This window comes from Rhynchophorus ferrugineus, unplaced genomic scaffold (genome assembly GCF_030347505.1).
Source record: "Rhynchophorus ferrugineus isolate W39M unplaced genomic scaffold, kcgeb_rfMv2 rfM2, whole genome shotgun sequence".
NCBI lineage: Eukaryota > Metazoa > Arthropoda > Insecta > Coleoptera > Curculionidae > Rhynchophorus > Rhynchophorus ferrugineus.
Window position 1 is genome coordinate 7763798 of NW_027472581.1, and position 26353 is coordinate 7790150.

The 26353-nt window shown below is 33.3% G+C and overlaps 2 protein-coding genes and 1 long non-coding RNA gene across 12 annotated transcripts in view; 1 reads left to right on the top strand and 2 right to left on the bottom strand.

The window, feature by feature from the left end:
* The first annotated feature begins 31 nt into the window (after positions 1 to 31).
* On the top strand, positions 32 to 17130 carry LOC143191312 (uncharacterized). Of its 4 annotated transcripts, none has more exons than XM_076396238.1 (14): positions 32 to 153; positions 285 to 346; positions 734 to 914; positions 972 to 1154; positions 5137 to 5389; positions 5452 to 5613; positions 8046 to 8257; positions 8313 to 8533; positions 9719 to 9902; positions 10741 to 10944; positions 10999 to 11261; positions 12887 to 13133; positions 13190 to 13357; positions 16061 to 17130. In XM_076396238.1, exons 1-14 carry the CDS (start codon positions 121 to 123, stop codon positions 16268 to 16270), a joined length of 2583 nt encoding a protein of 860 aa, XP_076252353.1. In that variant the 5' UTR covers positions 32 to 120; the 3' UTR covers positions 16271 to 17130. The 4 variants fall into 4 exon arrangements, with proteins under 4 accessions (XP_076252353.1, XP_076252356.1, XP_076252354.1 ...); XM_076396239.1 differs by having other exon boundaries at positions 148 to 187; XM_076396241.1 differs by lacking the exon at positions 285 to 346 and having other exon boundaries at positions 37 to 153.
* LOC143191324 (uncharacterized) lies at positions 8582 to 16154 on the bottom strand. Of its 2 annotated transcripts, XR_013004470.1 has the most exons (3): positions 16016 to 16154; positions 9272 to 9451; positions 8582 to 8713 (listed from the first exon to the last, which is right to left on the bottom strand). It is a non-coding gene; the product is annotated as an uncharacterized LOC143191324 (long non-coding RNA). The 2 variants fall into 2 exon arrangements; XR_013004469.1 differs by lacking the exon at positions 8582 to 8713 and having other exon boundaries at positions 9136 to 9451.
* A 1102-nt stretch (positions 17131 to 18232) lies between the features above and the next one.
* Positions 18233 to 26353, bottom strand: part of tn (tripartite motif containing protein thin) — a 162095-nt gene continuing 153974 nt past the window's right edge. For all 6 annotated transcript variants that reach the window (XM_076396230.1, XM_076396233.1, XM_076396235.1 and 3 more), the window contains 2 exons: positions 25005 to 25145; positions 18233 to 18748 (listed from right to left, as the gene is read on the bottom strand). In XM_076396230.1, coding sequence (XP_076252345.1) covers positions 18317 to 18748; positions 25005 to 25145 — 573 coding nt within the window. In that variant the 3' untranslated portion in view covers positions 18233 to 18316. The remainder of the gene's footprint in view (positions 18749 to 25004; positions 25146 to 26353) is intronic.

The window sequence follows — 26353 nt, forward strand, 5'->3', positions numbered from 1 at the left end:
CTTCTTCTTTAGTAAATCTACTCGCTAACTTCAACTATATTTACGTTGATTGTACGTCAGGAAGTAGATTATTAGATATTTTATATTGTAAAAACCCTAATAAAAATAGTTCTCATCGATATGGTTGAAAAGGCATTTATGGGAACTTGGGAGGTATATACTGATATAATATTTGCTATTACAAATGGTGACTATAAAAAGTGATTGCAAGGATCAATATTTTAGCTGCGCAACTTGCGTTTGATTTTTTAAAATAATATTTTTTTTTACAATTTTTATTTTAGGTTGTTAATTGTGTTCTCAATAATTTTGAAAGACGGTCTATCACTGAAAATGATATGTTGGGGTAAGCGTTTATATTTTTTATCACCGTATTAGAATTAAACATAATTTTTTAAAGCAGATTTATATAATATTTTACCGGAGTCCCTTATGTGTCATTTTTAGTTGCATATCTATTATATTATTATATATACAAATATGATACGCTAAATGCTTAACGTATTATATTTGTTTTTGAAGCACCTGATTTTTTTCACAAATAAGATAAAACTTGAAATTGTTACAAATATTATATTTTACCATTTAAATTCTATGTATGGTATAAAATGGTTCTAATATTAATAATCGTATTATTTTATAATGAAAACTACGTTGTGTTTTAGGTGGTAATTAATATATTATAAAACTGAATGTTTTAAAACTAACTTACATTTATTCGAATTTATTGTAGTATTAGATTCACTCTAAGTAAAAATGGTGATGTATCCTGGAAAATTCCCGATAAGTTAAAGTGCATTCCGCTATTTCAATGCGAAACCTATGAATATCACGTCACCACCAGTGGTTTAAAAAATGTTACATATGTTGACATCTGTTTTGGAGCGTACGTTGGTCAAATCTTTGAATTCAGAGTGCGCATCCACCAGTATTTATCCAGATCGTTTCAATTACAGAATCTGTATTTTTAGATTTATAACATCAAACCAAAAAAACGAATTATATTATCTGGAGACGATTTGTGCGAAATGGACTGTCGCCATGTAGATGAACCTTTAAATTCAAACAGATACAGCGCGCCGTACAGTCTTTTACCTGCGTTAGAAGAAGGATATTTCTCAGATGCCACCATAACAGCTAAAAATAAAAGACAGGTAAGATAAACTTACATGTTTTATCAATCATCTTATATTTCAACTAAACCAAATTTCACATTCAAAATATGTTTTTGTTTGCTGATTTGTTAATTTTTAATTGAGTGCTTGGCTATAATTGTTTTAAATGAATATCTTTCATTCTGAATAAGTTTATAATTGAAGGTGGTGCTCCATCCGACAAAATATTGAAATAATTAAAATTTCTTGCAAAGTTGCCAGATTGTATCATCTGTATTTATATATGGGGAATATAGTATAGAGGGCAGAGCTGAACATTAAATGTGGTCGGCGTAATCTTTGTAATATTTTGGGCCTATCATTTAGAGTTAAAACATGTTAAGATTAACACAATTGATCGAAATGTAGGTAAATCAGTTAAGAATCATCATACTACTATTCTGAAATATAAAAAAATTATTTATACTTTGCTATATCTCATACTTTGAAAAAAAAATCCTTTTTTTGCAACACAAGTTTTGACAGTTAAGTTTGTTTACATTGATACGCGTTTTCCATAGAAAAAAGCGTTTTCACAATATATTTCTGATAAACATACAAGACGCCAATTTTTAAAACGCCTGGTACGCGACGTTGTCAATTCTTGTAAATTATACGTATATTTGAAGAATGTGATATAAGTAGAATAAATTATCTTAAATTTACAAATTAAGCAAAGATTTCCTCTGAAAATCAATTTGTGGTGGAAAAGTGGAAATAATATTCAAGATAACAGATATTTATCAATATATAAACATTATAATAACAAACTTCTATAAAAATATTCGATAAACTATTTTCCGCAACTTTTTCAGTCATTTGCAGTCTAGTCCACAAACGTCCATTTATCTTTACAAACACGCAATAACAGGTCAATTGAAAAGTCCCCGGCCTACCATAGCAAAACACATTTTTTTAGTAATGTTTTTTTATTCAACATAATTATCTTCAAGGGTGATATATTGATTGTCCTTTGCTTCAAAATAGGCCTCAGTTTCGTCGATCACCTCTTCATTCGACGAAAATTTCTTCCCAGCGAGCATTCTTTTGAGATCTGAGAACACGAAATAGTTGCTGGGGGCCAGATCTGGCGAATACGGTGGATGAGGAAGCAATTCAAAGCCCAATCCATGCATTTTTACACGGTGCATTGTCCTGGCGAAGCAGCACTTTCTTTTTCTTCAAATGTGGCCGTTTTTCAGTGAGTTCGTCCTTCAAACGGTCCAATAATGCTATGTAGTCGCTGTTGATGGTCCTTCCTTTTTCAAGGTAGTCAATGAAAATTATTCCACGCGCATCCCAAAATACAGACGCCATAACCTTGCCAGCTGACTGTTGTGTTTTTGTTGTTGCCAGCTGACTGAAGTCCAATCGACAGTCCACTCGGATGACTGTCGATTGGACTTCGGAGTGAAATGATGGAGCCATGTTTCATCCATTGTCACATATCGACGCAAAAACTTTATTACGCTTGATCATATTAAAACACTGCTCCGAATAATTAACTTGTCGTTGTTTTTGGTCAAAAGTGAGCTCGTGCAGCACAGAGCTTTCTCATACCCAAATATTCGTGAAATAGATAATGTATATGTTCAGTTGATATATTTAGAGTGTCTGCTATTTTATCCAATTTCAATTTACGGCCATTCAAAATCCTTTTGTGGGTTTTTAAAATGTTTTCGTCGGTAACAACCTCTTTTGGGCGACCACTGCGTTCACCGTCTTCGGTGCTCATTTCACCACGTTTAAACTTAGCATACCAATCCTTAATGGTTGATTTTCCTGGGGCAGAGTCCGGAAACTCTGCATCAAGCCAAGTTTTTGCTTCAATTGTATTTTTCCCTTCAAAAAGCAATAATTTATCAACGGGCGAAATTCTTTTTTATCCATTTTATTCACAATAATAAAAGTTGCTTCACTCAAAATGCTATAATTCACAAACTAATGATCCGACAGCTGTCAAATTTATACACGCATCTTTTGAGTTAGGGCTAACTAAAAACATGGATTTAATTCTAGTAGCGCCATCTATGTGTCATGCCGGGGACTTTTCAATTGACCTGTTATATCAAAATAAAAACCCGCAATCTGAATAAATGAAGATTTAGTTGTTTTTTCAATGTTGACATATTTTCACACCTCAAAATCAAGCGAGTCAAACTTCAATGTTTCTTGTTCAATTTTAATGTTGTAGAATGACTCCATTTGATCACTGAGTTGTGATAATTCAAAATATTAATGATAATAATTAAGTCACAAGCCCGCCAACGTTGTAAGCTAGAATTCTAAGTTAATGCGGAAACATTGTGACATTCTGACATCATCATCATCAACAACAGCTTTTTTGACAATATTCACAAATAAACGATTTATTCATTATTGCAGACTATAAATAATCAAGAGTAGTTTATTAGATTCTACTTCTCGATTGCTTGTAAACGGCAACGTCGTAAAATCAGGCGGAAACTGCCGAAGTTTACCGAATGTCCACTGATACCCTATAGAAATAGCCACTACTGATAAATGCATTCAAGTACTTATACGAAAAAATAACGATATGTCGATTTTATAGATATAATAGATATAAATAGATATTTTTTGGGCCGATATCTTGTGTTCGCCAATATATCGATTTTTTAAACATATCGAAATCAATGAAATGATATCTTAAAAAATATCGATATACCGAAATATCGATATTTTTCTCCGAGGCCAACATCCCTATGGAGTATTAAGGAGTTTTTTGAGGCGTACTACCTGTTATGTCACAAGCGTTGCCGTAACTGTCAAAATTATCATAGACTAGTATAGATCTATTAATAACATAATAAAACAATCATGAGATACTATCTTGTCTATAAAATTAGTCTGAATTTGTTGGTCTAAGAATTGTATTATTTTATTTTGTTTTAATGTATTTTTTAAACATACTTGTGGAAGAATTAATTTTTCTGATCCTCTCTCCATGTGTTGACTAAAAAAAATAATTATAAGTATCTTAAACAACATACATTTGCTTAAGTAAATGAACTCCTTAATATGAATAATTAAGTTTTAGATTGCTGGTACTTTACAAAAACCTTTTTAACTTAAAATTTTTCATGTGGTATAGTCACATTTACTTTCAATGTAATTTTGTCATTGGCTCATTAAAGACAGGTAAAAGCAATGCTAAATCACACACATCCTTAATCTAGCTCACTTGGAAAACTTCTTCCAAGGAAAACGACGTCTTGTTTTTTTTTATTTCCCCACATGCACTGGATACTTTTGAGGCAACACATTTGAAAATTGAAAACATTTTTAACTCTGTATTAAGCACACAAAAATGGCACCATAAACAAACTGAAACAAACAATCGCATTACAGAAATGAGCTAAGTAAGTGCCTTTGTAGCGCAATTCAAACGAACCAATAAAAAGTGGTTGCCGGCTTGGTTGGCGCAATGGTAAAGGCGACAGGACGATCCTCCTACTATTGCCGTAGTGGCGGGTTCGAATCCTGCAGGGGCATGGTTGTAAATTTATTTTTGTGATTGTCCTTAGGTACGAGTGCAAAATCCGACAAGGAAAATGATCCTAGTCACGCTAGTAACCAGGCTGGGTACGACCGGATATATTCCGGGATGATTTCTAAGTTGGTCACTCGCCAGTCGGTACTCCTAATACCGAGGACTGTGGTTCGGAGTCCACGTTAAACAGTAGGTCCAGTCCAAAAGCGGTCCCGGTCCCTCTATATAAATTCAAATTAAAAAAAAAATTCTTATGTGTTCTTGAGATTTTAAACTTAAAAAACGCAGAAAACGATTTTTTACACCAGATTATATCTATAAATTTAATCCAGATAGTTGACGTATAAATAATGTGCTATATACATAAGCAGATGATGAGATTGTCTCGTTATATGACGTAAGCATTTGCGTTTTTAACAAATTAACAACAATGATAGAGCCGATAAGTAAAATATTAAATATTTTTTGCAGTTCAAGGTGCACAAAACCGTTTTGTCTTTGCAAGGTGCAGGTATCAATTGGGATTCTGACCCGCCGCCTTTTTCACACCTCTCCGAGGACACCTTGGGAACCATATTGTATTTTTTGTACGCGGAATGTTTGCCGGAGGATCTGTCCGAATCGACCGCCAAAGAGATCATCAAGGCCGTGTCCGATTACAAATGTTTGGAAAAATTGGTGCAGAGTTGTCAAAAGTATCTGGACAGAACAGCCCTGAGGGATGGTAATTTTCAATAACATTGATTATGACACCATTCTAATTAACCATTTGTTTATTTTCTGTAGATATTTTACGGTTGCTGAACGACATGCACGTTGGAATGGATAAAATCGCTGACTACATCAGCCCCTCTGCGGTCGAATACAGTTCGAAGCAAAATGCCTGCTGGGCCAATCCTGCTACTCTTTATAACGCCATTAAACATTGCTTTAGAGAAGAGTTTGTAGGTAATGTTATTCCGATTACTATTACGTTTTACTACTTGATAATATGACAATATTATTTCTGTTGAATGAATGTAGATTGTTTGTTTTTAATTTTCTTATAGCCTTTTAATTAAGATAAATGCCTTAAAATGCATGTATTTTGGCGTGAAAGAAACAAAAATCCACGTTAAATTGTATTAGAATTTATAATTTTTAAAACATGAACATAAACACAAATCGGTTAATATTTTGAAAATATACTTTTCATTGTAAATCGTAAAGACTAAAGGGTTTATAGAAATCAATATATCACAAATTATATTCGATACAAAATCTTCTTTATAACCGCTGTAATTTTCATTAACATGTAATTAATTGAACGAAAATTGCATCAAAAAGATTACCTATTATTGCCATTAAAACAATAAAAAGTATTTTACTATTTATCATTCACAATTTTATTCTATTTGCCCCATTATATTAATAATTTTGAAAAATAGCATTCCAAAATGCTATATTAATATATAATATACTAGCGACCCGCCCCGGCTTCGCACGGGTGCAATGCTGATACTAAATTAAATACACTACAGAAAAAATATGAACGTTGTATATAAAAACATAGCGGCCCGCTCCGACTTTGCACGGGCATAAAATATATATGCCTATGTCACTCAATGAAAACATGATTAAAATCGATCCAGTATTTTTGGTTCATTCATTACTGCCCTTGGCCTGCACGCATTAAATTTGGAGTAAAACAATTCCTCTTCCCCTATACTTACTATGAAGATTTCCTGCTATCTTTGGAATATCTAAATTCATAAAATTTTTATTACATTACACATTTTTAAACGCAAATTTTAAATTTGTAATATCTCCGAAAATATTTGTTTAATTTACATGCTGTAAGGAACCATATTGATCTATATTAATTGCACACTGTATTTAAGGTACTTAATTCGATAAGGATTAATGCCGTATTGCTTAAAATAGCTTCGTAAATAAGCCATTTTCTCACGTAAAAAGTAAACAATAAAAATGGTTAATGTGGGTTATCCCTAAAAGATAAACATATACCATCGCGGACTTTTTTTGTAGACCTTTTTATGGTGTACAATACTGTAGTACATTAATTTTATTTAACTCGTAGGGTTAGGCAGCGTTTTTGCTAATTGCTAAATAAGCCTAAAAAAATAGGTTAATTTAGGACATCACGTTAGAAACCTCTAAAATTAGCAATGTTGCCTTAGTATATTATGCATGTATTATACATATAAACCTTCCTCTTGAATCACTCTATCTATTGAAAAAAACCGCATCAAAATCCGTTGCGTAGTTTTAAAGATTTAAGCGCACATAGGGATATAGGGACAGAAAAGGCGACTTTGTTTTATACTATGTAGTGATTGTTATTTACAAGTAAACTACAAAAAAAAACATATATTACATATGTAAGCATAAATTCGGCATATTTTTTTCAACGTTGCGGCTAGGACGGCAGAGCCAGAATGTTAAAAAATCAGTCGAATTAAACTAGTAGAATCTGAGGTAGTAACTAAAAGCACACTACTGAAACAGTCGATAGGAAAAATTAATAAAATCAGTCGAACCGAAAATAGCGACTGAAACAGTCGATAGTCGATAATAAAAAAATAATATTAGTGAAGGGATATCATCAGAAAAACCGACAAGATGATTCAGCTTGTGTGTTGTTCAGAAGTATCTAGCCTTTGACAAATTTTTGTGGTTGATTTAAAACTCGTTTTATATTTGCCATGCCAAAAAATATTAATTCTCCGGCACCTTCTCACCATAAAGTCAATCTATAGTCCTTCCAATCAAAGAGCTAATGAATGTAATAGATGACGTCAATATACTGTCAAATTTGGTTTGAAAAAATTTAAGAAAATATTGTAAAATTGTCGTTTTGAACCCGGAGCGGATATTTCCTTTTGATTTTACCTTAGTTAGAATGCTCTCTGTTATGTCGGAACATATAACCGAATTAATCTATAAATCGACCCTGTTGTCAAAGATCTACAAAATTCTTAACGTCAGTGATAATTAGAGGTTGTAAATCGACCAATGTAAATAAAAACTCCAATTTGATGCGTCAACATTGGCTTTGGCATTGGCTGTTTTATTGACTATTGGTTATTTCTTAAATTCAAAAGACTTCTTGGTGGACACTGTTTTTGGTCGTCTGAGGCTATTTAAACCGGATAAAGAGAAACCTTTAAAGTCTAGAAAAAAAAAACGCGTTGTATTCAAAAAAGATTACTTTGAGGGGGACAAAATATATTTTAAAATAAAATAACTCATTTGCATCTTATTTCACAAATCTTAAAATTTTGAAATCAGCTAATTTTACTTTGCTAGTTGTTGATCAACAGTAGATAAAACAGACATGGAATACTTTTTCATTTTCCTAACAACGTAACGATTTTTAGTGATCGCGAAATTCATACAATTCTGTGATATATTTGCGAACAAGGAACACAATCTCTCGAACGAAGAACAAGACGAAATTCTGCACGTGTTAAAATACAAAGTTCCAATATACAAACAGCAGTTCCGAAAATTCCTGAAAGGTTTGAAAAAAATCTACCGCTCCATGACTACGGCGCAAAGAGTGGAAATGGCCACATTCATAGTTCCTGAAGTGAGCATCGTTTACTCCTTTTTTTCTTATTTTAAAATTATCTTGTTTATTTTAGATCGAACCCGCACTTTCCATGGTGATAACGCTGTTAGAAGACATCGATGTAATAATTCAGCAAATTATTCAGAAACAATCCGAGACGAATTCCGATATTTACTTGAAATACGACGACCAAATCACGTATATGACGAAAGCTACTAGTTCGAACGAGTTGAAATGTTTGATTGCTGTAAGGGAAAATGTTAAGATGTTGCTGGAGGCTCTTATATTAAGAAGGTAAAGATTGTTTTGATAGGTTTGTAGCATTATTTCCTCCATTTTTGTGGTGTCATTTAGTAATAGAGGCAAAACTCAATAGAGGTCTCTGAAGAAAAGTTTCGCTACGTCGAATATAGATGGGGTTATAATCGTCTATTCAAGTAATTTCATTGGTCAGTTTGTCTCCAATATAGGCATCTGTAAGAAAAACATGTTGCTGTGAAAGAGTTTAGAGTACAAAAACTATTAATTTACTTAAAAAAACTATTTTATTTAACAGAAAGAAGGGGAGACTGGTTTAATGGCTATACAAAGTGACACAGGGTAAAAACAGGTAGAAATCACCTCGACGTCTATTTTTAGATATCTCACTCATAACACCACTCAGAATAGATGGCCTCTCAGATCACAGTGCAGTCGATAGACAGTGCAGTATTAGTCGTATAACACCTCCCTGACCCTCTAAGAAAATACCACATGTATGGACGTGGTCATTGTCCCGTCGGAATAGCTTATAGGTCTAATAAGAAAAACTGATTGGAAACTGTATCCTAAAACCGAAAAGCAATGCAGGTTTACCAAACTCCATAGTCATTGATGAATTTACGCACATCATCCAGCATTTTGAATTGCTTATCCAGTAAAGCGATTTGCTTTGAACAAATGCAATGATAATCGGATGAGGTCATTCACGTCTGGTGAATAAGTCGTCTGTCTGCTTCCTTCTATTCTTTTTGTGAGGACGTCAATACTCACCTTCAATCAGGCATCACATTCGTGAACAGTTTCACGAATATGCCCACTGCACAGCTGTTCCTTGATATAACATCATACCAACTCGTCGACCATCCATCTACCCATCCATCATTCGCGATAATGTATTCTGTCCAATTATGTACCGATGATATGATCGATGTTTTGTGTCCCAGAAAAAATCTGAAAATAAGTAACCTCTTATAGATTCAAACATATCAACTGCAACTGTACAGATAAATAGGACTTTTTTTCCACTAATACTTTTGCATAACAATTTCAGATCACTCAATAAGCTCCAGCTGCAAATATCTAATCATTTGCGTATAAAAACAGACAAAACAAAAATAAGTTTATGATCTACTAATGTCATTCATAGAAAAATGGCGGAAACATTGTTGTATCTTTATTGACATAATGTTATATATATTTTATAATTAAAATTTTTAGAGAACAATATACATTAAGGACCACCCAGGAACAGGTTCATGTGATCGGGAGGATCTTGGATTTTTTTGTGAAAGAGGAATTGCCAGTATTTTTAATCAGGCTTGACGAAATCGTAGACGTTTTCGATGAAAAGTTAGAGCTGAACGAGTTCAAGTTTTTCTTTAAAGTCGAAACTAGTAAAGTGGTAAGCTTAAAACAACTTATTATGCATTAGTTCTATAGCTTATTAAGGTTGATGACCTCTCTTCTTCAACACTTTTGAGCTTTCTGCTTTTTGTGCCTCTGTTCTTCAGTTTGTTACTTCAACATTTCTTGTTATGTGTGTATTCTGGAATTTTTATAACATCTTATCCTCAACATATTATGCTTTGTACTTTTACATATTGAGCTTTATTTTCATGTCTAAATGCTTGTCTATTTATTTATTCATTCTTCATCTCCAAATACCCATCATCGCCCTTTACCCTTCCAAAATATTTTAAAAATCTTCCACTTCGAGACACCTTTTAATAGTTCTTTCTTAGTACCCATGCTTCACAAGCTTAACTTTCGCATATCTATAATTAATATATAAAAAATATCTATATTTATGCTCTGACATTTTTTCTACTTTATATATGAGTCCATTGTTTCTTTTTTTAGTTTTATTAATTCTTTTTACTATTTATTGTTAATTACCGCCAATCATCTTCGTTGCTACTCTTAATTGTTACACATAAGTGTTCAAAATGTTTCTCGAAATTCTACGCTGCTGTTATTATACTTGAGATGTCGACGTTACAACAATCGACTATCCAAAAGATAACTCATCTTCTAGATCTTCGTTATCATTTAAATTTGTCGCACTTACATTATCTTTCAATACAGAATTTCTAACTTACCTGCGGCTTCCATTATTCTCAAATTATTTTTAAACCCATAACGTAACTTTTACTTGATTGTAGAAAATCTGGGTTGTCTATTCATGATTCGAATATATAATATTTTTTTATTATTTGCTTATAATTTATTATAATTTTCAGACGTATGTATTGGAAAAATTACGTGAACAAATTGATTGTGTTCAGTCAATTATATCCAAAATATGTGACTTGGTTCAACACGATAATTTTACGCAGACCATCCAGTGTTTAGGACTTATGCCAACTGTGAAAGATACTATTCCAGAAAGCAGTGGGAACGATACAAAACCTGTTTTTAACGGTAGTTCACAAGGCTTTCGAGAGGTCAGTATCAAAATTCTTTGTTAGTACAAGTATATTAATTGATATAGTTTTCAGTTGAATTTAATAAAATCACTATGCATTCCACCACGTGTTCAGGATAGTCTCTTATCCAAAAATTCTGTGGAACTTTTCGTAAACCAAACAGATACCGATATGGAATTCGAAGTGATTGGCGATACCAAGGAGCCTTCTGGAGACGGTGAAATACCATCCGCAACTGAAAGGCAGATCTTTAAAGCACACAGAGTTATTGTCGCAGCAAGATGTGATTGGTTTAGGAGAGCTCTGTTATCTGGAATGAAGGAAGCAATAAACAAGTAAGTGTTAAGTTAGTGAGGAAGTAATGCACAGTAATTCAATATAGTTCATCTTAATATCACTGAGCCATGCTAAAAACACAATTTCAATAACATCAACCAGTTCTTGTGTTATTTGATGTGATGATTTCGGAAATAATAATAAAAAACTCGTATCACTCGCCATTTTCTTACATTGTAATATTTCACTATTGAAAACATGTTTTAAATTTGTCATCACATAAACAAAATACTTGTGCTTCATTGCTTGTTGACCATTTAGTCTATACAGAGGAAACATATGATGGAAAAAGTCCATATGAGAAATTACAGCTTATGATTGGATGATGTGTGGAGATTTGAAAGTGTTATCCATTAATTAATAAAAATATTTATAAGGTATCAAGTGGGATTTACAAAGGTCACTTGTGACCAAAAAAAAAACAGTACTTCACACAAATACTACTTCACAGAACACTATAAAATGTATCATATTGGAGGAAAATATTTGCAAGAAAATTTATAGAGATAGGGGAAGGAGAATATATACCACAAATACCTAATATTTAATATTATTGTAGGTAACAATTGATATTGATTGATTGCTAAGTAACAACATAATAAAAATAACCATAAGATATATAATATTTGTAATAAGTCATGTGGAAATAATAAACTGATATCAAATATATAAGATTTCAGCATACATATATAAGATTTAGGTAAATTAGTTTAAAAACTTTTTGCAAACTTCTTTTTGTTGGCGAAACATACATATTAAATGTAGAACTGTTGGATTGTATTATTTACAGAGAAGTATAGCTTGGAAATTATTAGGTCTATAAATTAATTTTAAAGGATTTACAACAGAGATTTCATTTCGTTGAAGTGTGAACAAAAAGTTTTTTAGTTTTTTTAGAAAGTTTTACTTTTTTACTGAAGAAAAGGCGGCTGAAGGTCATCTGGAAGTGTGAAGCTTTTGGCAATAATGCTATTAGCTTATGCTTATGGCATCATGTTGCAAAACCAGTGAAAATATACCTGGACACATTAAACTGGGAAATGTTATCCCACCGGCCGTATTCTCCAGACCCTGCTCCTTCTGATTCTTGAAACTACTTTTCCGGCATATAAATCGTGACCTCTTCGAGTAGCGTTTCACTTCTTATGAAGATACCAAAAAATGAGTCGATTGGTGGATAGCCTCAAAAGATACATTGTTCTCTCGAGATGAAATAGCTAAATTTCCCGAAAGATGGGAACAATACTAAAATGCGTTGTACCGGGTTTTCAAAGTAAAAAAATCATTTAACATAGAATAAAATAATTTATAGGCCTAATATATAAGGAATGGGAATCTATAAGGAACCAGTGTTGGTCACCAAATGGTGAATCTTTGTTGATGATATAAATATTCTCAGAACAAACTATAGGACGCCAGATGATACATCTTCTATGTTTCCATTAGTACATTTGGATTAAAACAACCAAATTCTAACTATACAATCGCCAACCAAATAATTTTAGTAGCTCTCATTTGATTATGGAATAAAGAAAGCTTGATTATATTTCCAAAAAAAAACATGCAAATCAAAAACAAATAGATTGTCATGATTGAACAAATATTATCTAATTTATTTTTTAAGGAAAATAGAGATCCATGACACCAATCCAACAATCTTTAAGTTATTCTTGGAATACTTATACGGTGGAAACTTGCAAAAGAAGGATCTTTCCATGGAACAGCTTCTGGAACTACTTTTGCTTAGTGATAGATATGAAATGGATACGTTGAAAAACACCTGCGAGTATTTCCTGAAATCGAGTATCGAAACCGATACAGCTCTGTATCTTTTGGGCGTTGCTGACCAGTATAATGCAAATATATTGAAGGTGGGCTACTTTTTTCTAGATATGTTGCTTGATCTTTGATTATCTTAATTTTACAGAGACGGTGTATTAGGTATATTGCGGATCATAACGAGCTAACCGAAAATGAAGAGTTTTACGATTTACCTCTTCCACTGCAGTCGGAGATATTTGATATTATTTGGACACGACCGAAAACACCACCCGATTCAGATCATGACTATGTGGCAGAAATCGTGTATTCTAGTGTAAGTAATGTTTTAAATGATTTTAAAATTGTATCTTCTCCATAATTATTCACTTGACCTGCTGGATTTCTACATCATTAGAAACATTTTAAACAATTATATGAAGATTGAAGAAAATCTAGAATCAGGGTCAGTCCATTCACAGATTGTGCTAACTTTAAATGAATACATCATATCGAAGCCAAGTAATTCCTGTCAGGTTAATAGAAATACCGATTGGATGAGTTTTAGAATAACATTAGAAGAACAAATCAACTTAGAAGAGCAGATACAAATTAAAGAAGAACTGGGTTGTTAGGTGGAGAAGTTGATCAAAGATAATGAGCAGTCATTGTGACAAAATGCCCCATAAATCAGAAGAAAACTAAGCGGTAATAACTACCCTAAAGAAATTTTAGAATTAATATCCCAAAAATGAAGAGCGAGAGCTTAGCAAGATATATCTAAGTTGAACAGTCTTATGTCTCAACTTAGATATTAAATTAAACAATTAAAACATGGCACCATGATCTTCGATAAAACAAGTATAGGATCTGAGCCAGAGATAATCAGGAGAACAAGATTGATAGACTACTTCTAGAGATTGTTTCAACTCCATACTGTGGATGGCATTAAATCATTATCCTGCGTAATTGGACAGGAACGGATGAAAATTCCATTTGTCATTCTAACTGAAGTTAAAAAATAAATAAAATAAAAAAAAAACGCATTACTGGGAAAACATTGAAGGCGCTTCCAAGTAAAGCACCTAATTAAGCTTCATTCGGACTACAACATGTAGGACAACTGTAGAAGGTGGCTGAAGTAATGATTCCTAAACCAGGACAGCCAGCTCAATAAACAGCATTATACCGACCAATAACACTATTGCCCACAATGGCCAAGTTATCTTATTCTGGATCACCAATTTGGTTTCAGGAAATTTCACGACTGATCAGGAGTTTCAACAACAATATTCCAATAAAATTTGTTCTGCAATACTTTTAGATGTTGCTCGAGTTCCCCATAAAGTGAGGATTTAAAGCATAAGATTAAAATGCTTCTCCTTGACCAATATTCAAAAATGTTAGAGTTATATATAACTCACCGATACTTTAGAGTCATACAAGATAGGCATCTTCCAGCTTGAGGAAAATACAAGCAAGTGTGCCAAAGGGAAGTGTGTTGGAACCAGTCCTTTATCTACTGTATATTAAGGATTTGTCTGCATTCAATGAAAATGTTGTTACTATATTTACCGATACAAAATAAATCAGTGCATATCGATTTCACTAACAAAAGAATCAAGCACAAGCCAGTAAAATATATGAATCAGCAAATAGTCTCGTATGGAAATATTGCCAAATATCTTGGAATGATTCTTGATATTAAACTCAGGTGGAAGCCACATGTCAAGAAAATATGTGAGGAAATCATGCATAAGTACAAAAAAATGTATTGGTTACACAGCCTCAACTCTGGAGTTGTACCAGCCAAAGCAACAGAAATATTATACGAATATACTGAAACAACTACGTACTAAGTGGTATTGTTGTAATGATATTGAGACATTTGTAGTGAAAACCTGCAAAAAGATCTGAATGTAGCAACTGTCGATAGGGTTTTCAAGGACCATACCCAAAGACGTGAACAGAGGCTCCATCATCACATCAAAGCTTCTAGATAATAATGGCTTAACCAAAAGATTAAAGAGAGTAAAACTCAGAGTACATTAAAAACAGTGACATAGATGTTAAGTTCAAAGGGTCTATTGTAGAATAAGTAGTTTATAGAATTAGTAAGTAGTTAGTAAAACCATAGCAAATTAGGATAAAATTTTATTCAATAGCTTATTAGTGTTAATTTACTAGATAGCTATAAAATGACATTTATGTGTTTGAGAATAATCGTTGACTTTAGTTGGATTGATCTGAGAGTCTCCAGAATTTGTGCCATTTGTATTAAGTAGGACTAGATAACGGTATTCCCTGTATTTCCTTCCCAAATTGATTTTTAGAGCCTACCCTCAATTTTTTTTCAAATCTTGAGGAAGGCCTTTGCGAGGAATGCTTTGCGAAGAATTGACTTTCTTTTGACATGAAATAATTGATAAATAGTTGTGGCCATTTTGGCTACTTGATGTGGGAAAGAATATTTGGATTTGAAAAAGTCCTTAAAAGTATGTAGAAGAGCAGAGAAAGTTTTTTTCAGTAATTGTGTTGAGAAAGCTTAGCAAACAGTTTTTTACCGATTTTTAGTGATCACAATAATATTGGGGAAACTAAGTGAACATTTGGAAAGTGTAGCGACGAATTATACTATCCAGAAAGTTGGGCTAAAATAGCTATTATGTTGTATCAATAACATTGTGACGTTCACCTGGATATCTCTCTGGGCTTTATTGCTATAGCAGTGATATATTGCATCCAGCCTCTATATCACCATTATTTTGAGCCCTGTATCAATAAGCTTTGGTCAAAATTTCACTTTTGACGCGTGTTTTATCTTAAATTTTCTTTTTCTTAAGAATGCAAAGTGAAATTGGAGCAAAACTTGACCAAGATGTCAAAAAACAATACCTGAATGCAGCAATAGTAAAAAGAAGTCAATAGAGAGAAAGAAGGGAAATTGATTTAAAGCCAAGACGTCCTTCTAAAAAAGACCCTCAGCTTCTCTTACCTCATTTCTTTTCAGCAATTTATCATCATTAATTATTTGTTATAGATTTTCAACAAGTCCTCTTCTAGTTCTGATGACCACGACGGACATCTGACACCCAGATTGGAATCGCAGGTGTCTCAGTTACGAGCCATTCTAGGAGACGCTCCATCCAACGCTTGTTTGGTGCAGCTGATACTGGCGGCCGATTACAACTTGGAACGCGCCGTTAACTTTTATTATTCGGTGCCATCGAATAGCAAAGGTCACTCATAGAGTCCTGGCACGTTAGCCTTAAGACAGATGTATTGTTAATTATGTGGCATTTTCTATAACGTTGAACATTTTCTCACATTTTGGATGAACTCTAAAAAAAAACACTAAATTTGGAGCCCTTTAGATTTCATTAGATTCTTATAAGGAAGTATATGTGTTATCATCTTTACACTAAACTAATTAAAATATATTTTTTTGGTACTATTCTAAATCAAACATCTTTCTATGAGCTACTATATCCAATTTTATTATGTGTTGGTATTTAATTGATCCTTGATTAAATAATGAAATGAATATTGATGTAACTTCTGCTGTGATATTTGTCTGATTACTTGAATCAAAAACTACTATAAATTATTGGCTTGTTAACATTATTATTATTGTGATTTTTGCTTTATAGTATTATATTAAGTTATTAGTTATATTTATATTTCTCTTTACATAGTGTCTTTATATGACTCTTAACATACGTTGCTGATTCCATTATTTTGCTTGTAAACAGTATTTCAACCTTTTCCAAATTTCGACTAATTGATATATCATCAATATTGAACATAATTCTGTTGCTTTTATTCTTCACTTCTAGTTTAAAAGTAAACATAACATATCGATTATTTAACATTAACACAATTTTTGCTCTAGTATTGCCAATCTATGGAAGTTGTAAGGAAATATATATTGTTTAATAGGTTTAAGACGTTTATAAGGAATGTATGATTATTTAATGAAGAACCTAACGAAGAAATTATTTTGAATACTCCAATATTATAAATACATTTATTATCCTGTTATATTATCTCTTTTAGTGTATTATTGAATAACATCTTTTAGTCAAATCAATAAACATGTTGAGCACACAAGACTAGATTTATTTGTAGTTTTCATCAGTAATAGTTCACCATGACCATGATTAACGTATTTTTTTTACTCAGAGCAGTACATCGTACAATTATTATTGAAAAAATGTATATAAATGTTTCAAAATAAGAAATAATCATGAGTAGTTTTTGGAGCTGGTGTTGGCTTAATGTTATGCATGAACTGTTGGGTTGGATATTATAACGTGTCTGTTAATTCATATTCATGTGTATAAACACTTTTTTTCGATCACAATTACTGGTAAAAAGACTTGAGATGATGGTTTGGTAGAGTTTCAGGACTGCTAAATAGCGCTCTTGAATTATTAGTGATGAATGAAAATGTTGAAACTAAAAATATGTAAAGTTGGCCTTGCTTTCATATCTTTCATGATATCATGCTATCAAGGCGGCTTTTATTATTATGATTTGCAGTTCATATTCTTGTTCATATTTGTTTCTTGCAGTACTCGATTCATGTTATTACTTTGTACAAGTTTCAGTAAGTACAATTTTATTTAAATAATGTGCAATATTTTTAAATAAAATTTCTGGTTCTTTATAATCTTAATAGTTCTGTCCAATATTGTTTATTTAATTTTTGTTATAACTCTATTAATGGTAACTAGTATTAATAAGTACATATTTTTTCATTTGCAAAATGGTGTAAAACTGTCTATAGAAAATGTTGTGGTTTGTTATACTTTTACACTTTTAACGTAAACATGTTTCTATGTTGTAATTCCACAAATATTTTAAGCAGTGAATATTGGAATTTTTAATCGTTATTCATAATTTTATTTACTAATGGTTTATACTGCTTTGGAATAGGTTTCTATTTGTTTTATTGGCTTTTGGATTTCTTTATTAGTTTCGTCAAGAAGTTGTACTACTTGAAATTAGATTTTTTTTAAAGAAAAGGGCTGAGGCTCGCCTTATTAAAATTTTTTTTTAAACAAGTGTTGAAACATTAAACAGGTTCAATTTTTTGTTGAAAAATTGTTCTTGTAATTTAATGCCACTATGCGATACAATGTATTTTTAGATTTGGCAGCTTTTGATTATTAGAAATGCGGATCTCCTTAAATAAATAATAAGGCAAATAAAGAAATGCAAATAGTTTAATGATTATTAAACAACACACGTTATATAACTGATATAGAAACAAAGATTAGATTTTTTTAATTAATTAAAACACTTGAATTCTATGATTCTCCCGGTCGCACACTAGGATGTGACCATCGGGCGTCATGGCGACTCCTTCTAGGCCCTTGAATTCTCCTTTCTGCGATCCCCAACAACCCAACGATCTCAGGAAGGTGCCGTCCGGATGGAATATCTGGATCCTGTTGTTTCCGGAGTCGGCAACGCAGATGTAACCTTGGTCGTCGACCGCAACCCCTCTGGGGAATTTGAATTGACCTTCCTCCGAACCTTCCGTACCGAAGGACGTGATTACTTTTCCGTTGACGTCGAAGATTTGGATTCGGTGATTGTTCGAATCGGATACTATAACTCTGTTCGTGTTGGAAACGGCGATGTAATGGGGATGTTCTAGTTGGCCTTCTTTGTTGCCCATAGTGCCAAATTTACCCACAAATGTTCCATCTGATTGGAAGACCTAAAATAATGAGGAATTATTAGGGTATGATGAAGAATGACTGCCAATTAATGATATCTTTAATATAATAATGGATATGAATATAGCGTTTAACAGGTTTGGGGAAAATAATTTCGGTTTTCCTTTAAAGTGGCGTATTAACATAACAGCTTAATTGAAAAGTCCCCGGCCTGACACATAGATGGCGCTACTAGAATTAAATCCATATATTTTTTATTATATATATATATATAACTTTTTCTAATGTGAAAAAAAATGATAAAAAAGAATTTCGAATTTTTTTGTTTGCGAATTGTAGCATTTTGAGTGAAGCAACTTTTGTTATTGTGAAAAAAAAATGATGGATAAAAAGGAATTTCGCGTGTCGAAAAAATATTGCTTTTTGAAGGGAAATAATATAGTTGAAGTAAAAACTTGGCTTGATGCCGAGTTTCCGGATACTGTCCCAGAAAATCAACTATAAAGTATTGGTATGCTAAGTTTAGACGTGATGAAATGAGCACCAAAGACGGTGAACGCAGTGGACGCCCAAAAGAGGTATTTACCGACGAAAACATTAGAAAAATTGTTGATGTTGAAATTGACAAAATGATGTTGAACGACTGTAAATTAAAACTGGATGAAATAGCATACACTCTTAAGATATTAGCTCAACGTGTACAACATATCACTCACGAATATTTGGGTGTGAGAAAGCTCTGTGCAAAGTGGGTGCCGCTCGAGCTCATTTTAACCAAAAAAAAAACGACGAGTTGATGATTCGGAGCAGTGTTTGGAAATGATCAAGCGTAATAAACCTGATTTTTGCGTTCTATATATGACAACGGATGAAACATGGCTCCATAATTTCACTCCGAAGTCCAATCGATAGTAATCCGAGTGGACTGTACACGATGAGCCCTCTCCAAAGCGTGGGAAAACAGTCGGTTGGCAAGGTTATGGCGTCTGTATTTTGGGATGCGTATGGAATAAATTTCATTGACTATCTTGAAAAAGGAAGGACCATCAACAGCGACTATTACATAGCGTTATTGGACCGTTTGAAAGACGAAATCGCCGAAAAACAGCCGCATTCGCCAGACAATGCACTGTGTCACAAGTCAGTGAAAACGATAGCAAAAATCCATGAATTGGGTTTCGAATTGCTTCCTTATCCACCGTATTCTCCAGATCTAGCCCTCAGCTGTTTCAGATCTCAAAAGAAGGCTCGCTGGGAAGAAATTTTCATTGAATTAAGAGGTGATCGCCGAAACTGAGGTTTATTTTGAAGCAAGCAACAAATCGTATTACAAAAATGGTATCGAAAAGTTGGAGGGTCGCTATAATTAGTGTAGCACCTCTGAAGGGAATTATGTTGACTAAAAAAATATAATTTTGCCAAAAAAAATATGTTTTACTATGGTAGGCCGGTGACTTTTCAATTAACCTGTTACTATTGTGCAGTACAAGTTGGTGTTTAAAAGAATATGTGGGTGCGACAGTAAAGTGCAGTATTGAACTAGATCAGTTGCAAAAGGTTAAGCTTTTCAGGTTCAGAAAACCGGTATCGAATTTTATGATACTTTTTTTTGTTAGACACACTATGCTTATAATGGCGGTGGCAATGATTTTATCTGTAAAATTAGATCTAGATACTATACATTTATGTAAAAACAGCTTTTCTGAATGGTATATTAGGGGAATATGTCTATATCATATAACCTGAAGAATTTAAAACTAAATCTAAAAATAAGTGTTTAAAATTAAATAAGATTATTTGCGGTCTAAAACAATCTGTCAAAGCATATAAGGTTGATGTTCTTAAAAATTTAGGATATAAAAAGTTTGAACATATCAAATGTGTTTTGTCGCACCAGCTTTACTTTCCAGGCCTATCTCTATCTGCCTACCACCTTCTCACATAGATGTGTCAGGCGTAACAAAGCAGCCGGTTCGTCGATTTCGAAGAAGTTAAAAAATGGCTCGATGAATGGTTTAGGTCAACGGAGACACTGTTTTTTTTTAATGGTACCCATAAATTAACCGAGAAAAGATAAAATGCATAGAATGGCCAATACTTTGAATAAATAAATATTAACTATCCACCAATAACGTGTTTTCTTTATCAAAAAGACGCAAAGGGATTTATCGATAAGATACACCTGGTAATTGGCTATAACTTTAAATTCTTTAAAAAAATCTCCAAGGTCATTACATCAACTACGTCGCGTAACTACTAATACATATTTTCAGATAGATCTTAATTAGTGAATTTAATTAAACTTAAAACATCAAGCTTCTACCTTGTGGATTTTGTCGTCGCTATTGTTTTTGTGCGTCTACGAATTTTCATGTTAATTTATTTATATCTCCGATACCATAGGAAAATAATAATGGATAATTGATTAAATTATGGAAAAGTTAGTTTGCAAACTTTTAATTATGCATGATTGATATAATTCTCCGGATGGTGCGGGGATAAGTAAGGACGTTAAAAAGCGTGGTTTAAAGACTAGCGAACTTTAACGTTATTTCTTATTATTGATCATTAGACAAATAATACCGTGAGTATGAGGGATATCATCCAGGGATGTCGGAAGGAGAGAAAAATATCGATATATCGATATTTTAACAAATATTCAAAATACACATAACGCCGGCTTGGTGGTGTATTGGTAAAGGCGATAGGACGGTCCTCCTACTGTTGCGATAGCCGCGGGTTCGAATCCTGCTGGGGCATGGTCGTAAATTTGTGTTTATGATTGTTTAAAATTTGTGACTGTCCTAGGAATCCGACAAGGAAAATAATTCCAGTCACGCCAGTAACCAGGCTGGGAGAACGGATGTCTTCTGTGATGATTTTTAAAGTTGGTCACTCGCCAGTCGGTAGGCTGAATGCTGAGGACCGTGGTTAGGAGCCCACGTTAAAATGATTTTAAAAATTGATATTTTCAATGATGATACATTGGCTCCAGAAATCGAGGTTTTTAAACATTTTAAAACATAGTGATGTTTTTAATATATATCTTTAAAATTACTAATGTAAGTACCAAAAACTTAATTTTAAAGGCTTATTAGGGACATATTTTTAATAAATATCATCATTATAAGCTCAAAAATAATGATATAAAATAATTATTTAATTTCATAAGCACTAGAATTTTCTTAAAGAAATAAAGAAAAACAATCTTTTTTATCAGTTCCATATGTGGTCCTATCAAATAGGTCCTTATGATTGTGTTATATTGTGCGAAATTTTTTTTCTTTTTCCAGATTGACCAGCTAGAATCAAATGGTATTTTGCTGATGTCGCTTCGGGATCGGTATAGAGAGGTTTTGCGGGCGACAGAGACCCTGGGATACGACTGGGATTGTTGTATTTGGTTTAACTATCGGGGTTTGTGGATTTGCTCAGATTATTTTCGTGTTCTAAGGCGCCAAGGGAGAATCCTACACTGAGCATGTTCGTGAAATTCTTCACAAACGGGATGCCTGATTCGGGGTGAGTGTTAACGTTCTTCATAAACCATGGGGTATTGAGTAACTCGCGGACATTTTTGGACTGGAACACTTGGAGTAGTACAAGTTGTCTCTCTGTACCACACCTGTGCTCCGTAGAGGTAGACTGGGATTGGGAGTTTGTTTTTGCAAATAGCATATTGGATTTGGGCTGACTATTGGAAGCTACGGTCGAACTGGAGACCGGGGTATGATACCTTCTGGAGTTTTCTGGGATAGGAATTTTTTCGATTTGTAGGCAATATGCACGGAACTCCTTCTTACGGTACAACAGAATAGCCTGAGTTTTGCTCGGGTAAATCTGTAGCCGCCAGAATTTGTACCACGCAATCGCCTGGTTGAGTTGGACTTGGACTTGGAGTTTGTCGCGGATGGCGTCGGTACTGTAACCGGTGGTGAAGAAAGTTGTGTCATCTGCATAAAATGCTGCTGCATGTAAAGGTTGAACAGGACTGGAGCTAGTGGAGCTCCTGGTTGTTATTCCCAGGCATTATTTCATGTTTTTTATAATTTGTCTCTAAGCCATGAACTGCAAGATGTTTTATTCTTTGCTTCATAATTGTTGTGGTTTTGCCATCGTTTTCACTGACTTGTGAGACGGTGCATTGTCTTGGTGGTGAAGCACATTCTTTTTCTTCAAATGCGGCAGTTTTTCGGCGATTTCGTCTTTTAAACGGGCCAATAACGTTATGTAATAGTCGCTGTTGAAGGTCCTTCCCTTTTCAAAGCAGTCAATGAAAATTATTCCATGCGCATCCCAAAATACAGACGCCATAAACTTGCCAGCCAACTGTTGCGTTTTCCCACGCTTTGGAGCGGGTTCATGGTGTGCAGTCGACTCGGATGACTGTCGATTGGCCTTTGGAGTGAAATGATATTTTTAGAGTATCTGCTATTTCATTCAATTTCAATTTCCGGTCATTCAGAATCATTTTGTGGACTTTTTTAATGTTTTCGTCGGTAACAACCTCTTTTGGGCGTCCACTACGTTCACCGTCTTCGGTGCTCATTTCACCACGTGTAAACTTAGCATACCAATCCTTGATGGTTGATTTTCCTGGGACAGTGTCCGGAAACTCGAGATCAAGACAAGTTTTTGCTTCAACTGTATTTTTTCCCTTCAAAAAGCAATATTTTGTCAACACGCGAAATTACTTTTTATCCATTTTTTTCACAATAACAAAAGTTGCTTCACCCAAAATGCTATAATTCACAAACTAATGATCCGATAGCTATCAAATTTATACATGCATCTTTTGAGGGTTAGGGCTAACTAAAAAACATATGGATTTAATTCTAGTAGCGCCAACTATGTGTCAGGCCGGGGACTTTCTAATTAACCTTTTATGATGCGTTTATTGTTTATTTCTTTCGGACGCCATTTCCAGTGTACCTGACGTAAGTAATGGTGCGTTTAGAGATTAAATTATTAGCTCATTAGTATATATAAGTTAGTAAAGACAAATAGTAAAGAAATGCAGAATCGTTTTACTTCGTAGTATTTGGCGGCCTTTAGAAATGATTGGTAATGTTAAAAATCCCAAGCTGACTGGATTGGGTATCAAATACATTTATGATCGTGGCAACAGGCTTTGTTGTAAGTTAGAGTAAGTTTGTTCATATTAACAATCATTAAAAAAACCAAATATTTATTTTTAAATTTTAGAATCAATAGTTGCAACTCCACTAAAATAATAGCTCCTGAGTGCAAACCTATTAAGAGAGGATTAACCGAAATTCAATACAACAGGAATTTTGATGCAAAAGTACTCAAATATTTATTTTTAAATTTTAGAATCAATAGTTGCAACTCCACTAAAATAATAGCTCCTGAGTGCAAACCTATTAAGAGAGGATTAACCGAAATTCAATACAACAGGAATTTTGATGCAAAAGTACTCAGCACTTAAATAATGCAAAATATATTGCCCAAGTAAGATCAAATTTGTTAAAGTGTCATCAGTTAAAAATTTAATAACTACCTTGAGGGATTCATTTGATTAAAGAAAAAAAAATTGTAATTATCCGAATAAATATATTGGCTTAAGGCTATTTAACCAAGATAGTTTCAATTTTTTTTTCGGGTGTTCCTATAAGAACAAAAGTGCCAGATAACATCTTATGCCCCAGAAAATTGTTATATTTTACTGTCAGTAGGTCTTTAATTTTATATATATAATATTTATATTTTATGGACATATTTATTTTTACAGATTATGTTTATTTCATTCTTTGAATTTTATTTAATAATATATTTCGAAAATTAAATTGTTTTTTATTTAGATTTTATTGGTAAATTAAACGTGACGTCAGGGCTGTTACGTGCCGCACCGCGTGGCAAACTTTATCAAAGAACCAATCAAATGTCTTAACAGTAAAATGTTTTTTTACAGGTACATATAATGTATATCTAAAATGCCCAATTAAATTATTTGAATGGCCGATGTAACCCCATCTGAAAGTTGGGCAAAGCAAAACTTCTCGCCAGAGGGGTCCTATTGAGTGTTCTCTCTACTACTGTATGATTTGAATGAAAAATTAATAAAACATCATTTTGACTGATTTTGAATGATATTTTTGAATTAGCTAGATGTAGTAAAGAACGCATCGAAATATTTCCATTCTTTGTCAGATTTAGTACTCTTTGATTTCTGGCAATTGTACTGAGTTTAGAAAAAGCGAATTTTTGCTGCAAGAATATGCAAAGCAGTAAATTTATTATATGACAGTGAAAAAAGTGGGAATTAGTTATAATTACCTGTATTCTATGGTTTTCCTTGTCGCATACGTAGATGAAACCTAGGGCATCGGTTGCAATACCCCATGGATAGTTGAAACGTCCGTCGACAGTCCCTTGACTGCCAAATGATCTTAAGAATCTACCTGATGGATCGAATACCTAAAATAAACTCAATATTAAAATATATCTCATATTGTATTCTTATGTTTTATAGGGTGTACCATCTGTAGGTTTTCTTGTAAGAATGCTTTTGAAACTACATCTCAGTTATTTACGAGAAACAATTTAATAAATATTTGTGGTAGGTAATTTGGCGGTAGCTCAGTCTTTTAACCAATTTTGCAGCATGTTGTCGTTTTTTTTGTAGTTTTATTCCACAACTATTAAAAGAGCGATGCACTTTTTTAGTATATCGTTTGTTTACGGTTTTTTTTTTCTGAGGACATCTGAGATTAAGTATTTCAAAAACCTATTTTACTAGAATAGATTCCTAAAGTAACGTGTGGATTGGACCAAAACCTTAAAAGAGTACCTTTAGAAACTACGAGGTCAATTAAAAAGTATCTAGCCTAACAGATAGATGGCACTATTAGAATTAAATCCATTATATTGTGAATTCTAGCATTTTGAGCAACTGTGAAAAAACGGATAAAAAAGAATTTCGTGTGTTGATAAAATCTTACTTTTTGAAGGGAAACAATACAGTTGAAGTAAAAACTTGGCTTGATGCCGAGTTTCCGGACACTGCCCCAGGAAAATCAACCATCAAGGATTGGTATGCTAAGTTTAGATGTGGTGAAATGAGCACCGAAGACGGTGAACGCAGTGGACGCCCAAAAGTGTGACGCAGTGACCGGAAATTGAAACTGAATAAAATAGCAGACACTCTAAAGATATCAACTATGCAATATGCTATAGCTCTATGCAAAATGGATGCCGCGCGAGCTCACTTTCGACCAAAGACAACGACGAGTTGATGATTCGGAGCAGTGTTTGAAGGTGATTAAGCGTAATAAATCTGAGTTTTTGCATCGATATGTAACAATGGATGAAACATGGCTTTATCATTTCACTCTGAAGTCCAATCGACATATATCCGAGTGGACTGCATATGATGAACCCGCTCCAAAGCGTGGGGAAACGCAACAGTCGGCTGGTAAGATTATGACATCTGTATTTTGAGATGCACAAGGAATAATTTTCATTGACTACCTTGAAAAAGGAAGGACCATCAACAGCAACTATTACACACTATAAGTCTAAAGCAATAATTAATTGATAAACCAATCTTCTTCCGTCTTCCTTTAGTTGATTTGATTCTGTGTCTAATATGCTCTGATTTCTGTCTAATGTGATGTATAAAGCTT

Coding starts and splice junctions, on each gene's coding strand:
- LOC143191312 (XM_076396238.1), top strand. CDS start 121: ATGGTTGAAAAGGCATTTATGGGAACTTGGGAG. Junction 5,390..5,451: donor CAGAACAGCCCTGAGGGATG/GTAATTTTCAAT, acceptor TATTTTCTGTAG/ATATTTTACGGTTGCTGAAC. Junction 13,358..16,060: donor CAGAAATCGTGTATTCTAGT/GTAAGTAATGTT, acceptor TATTTGTTATAG/ATTTTCAACAAGTCCTCTTC.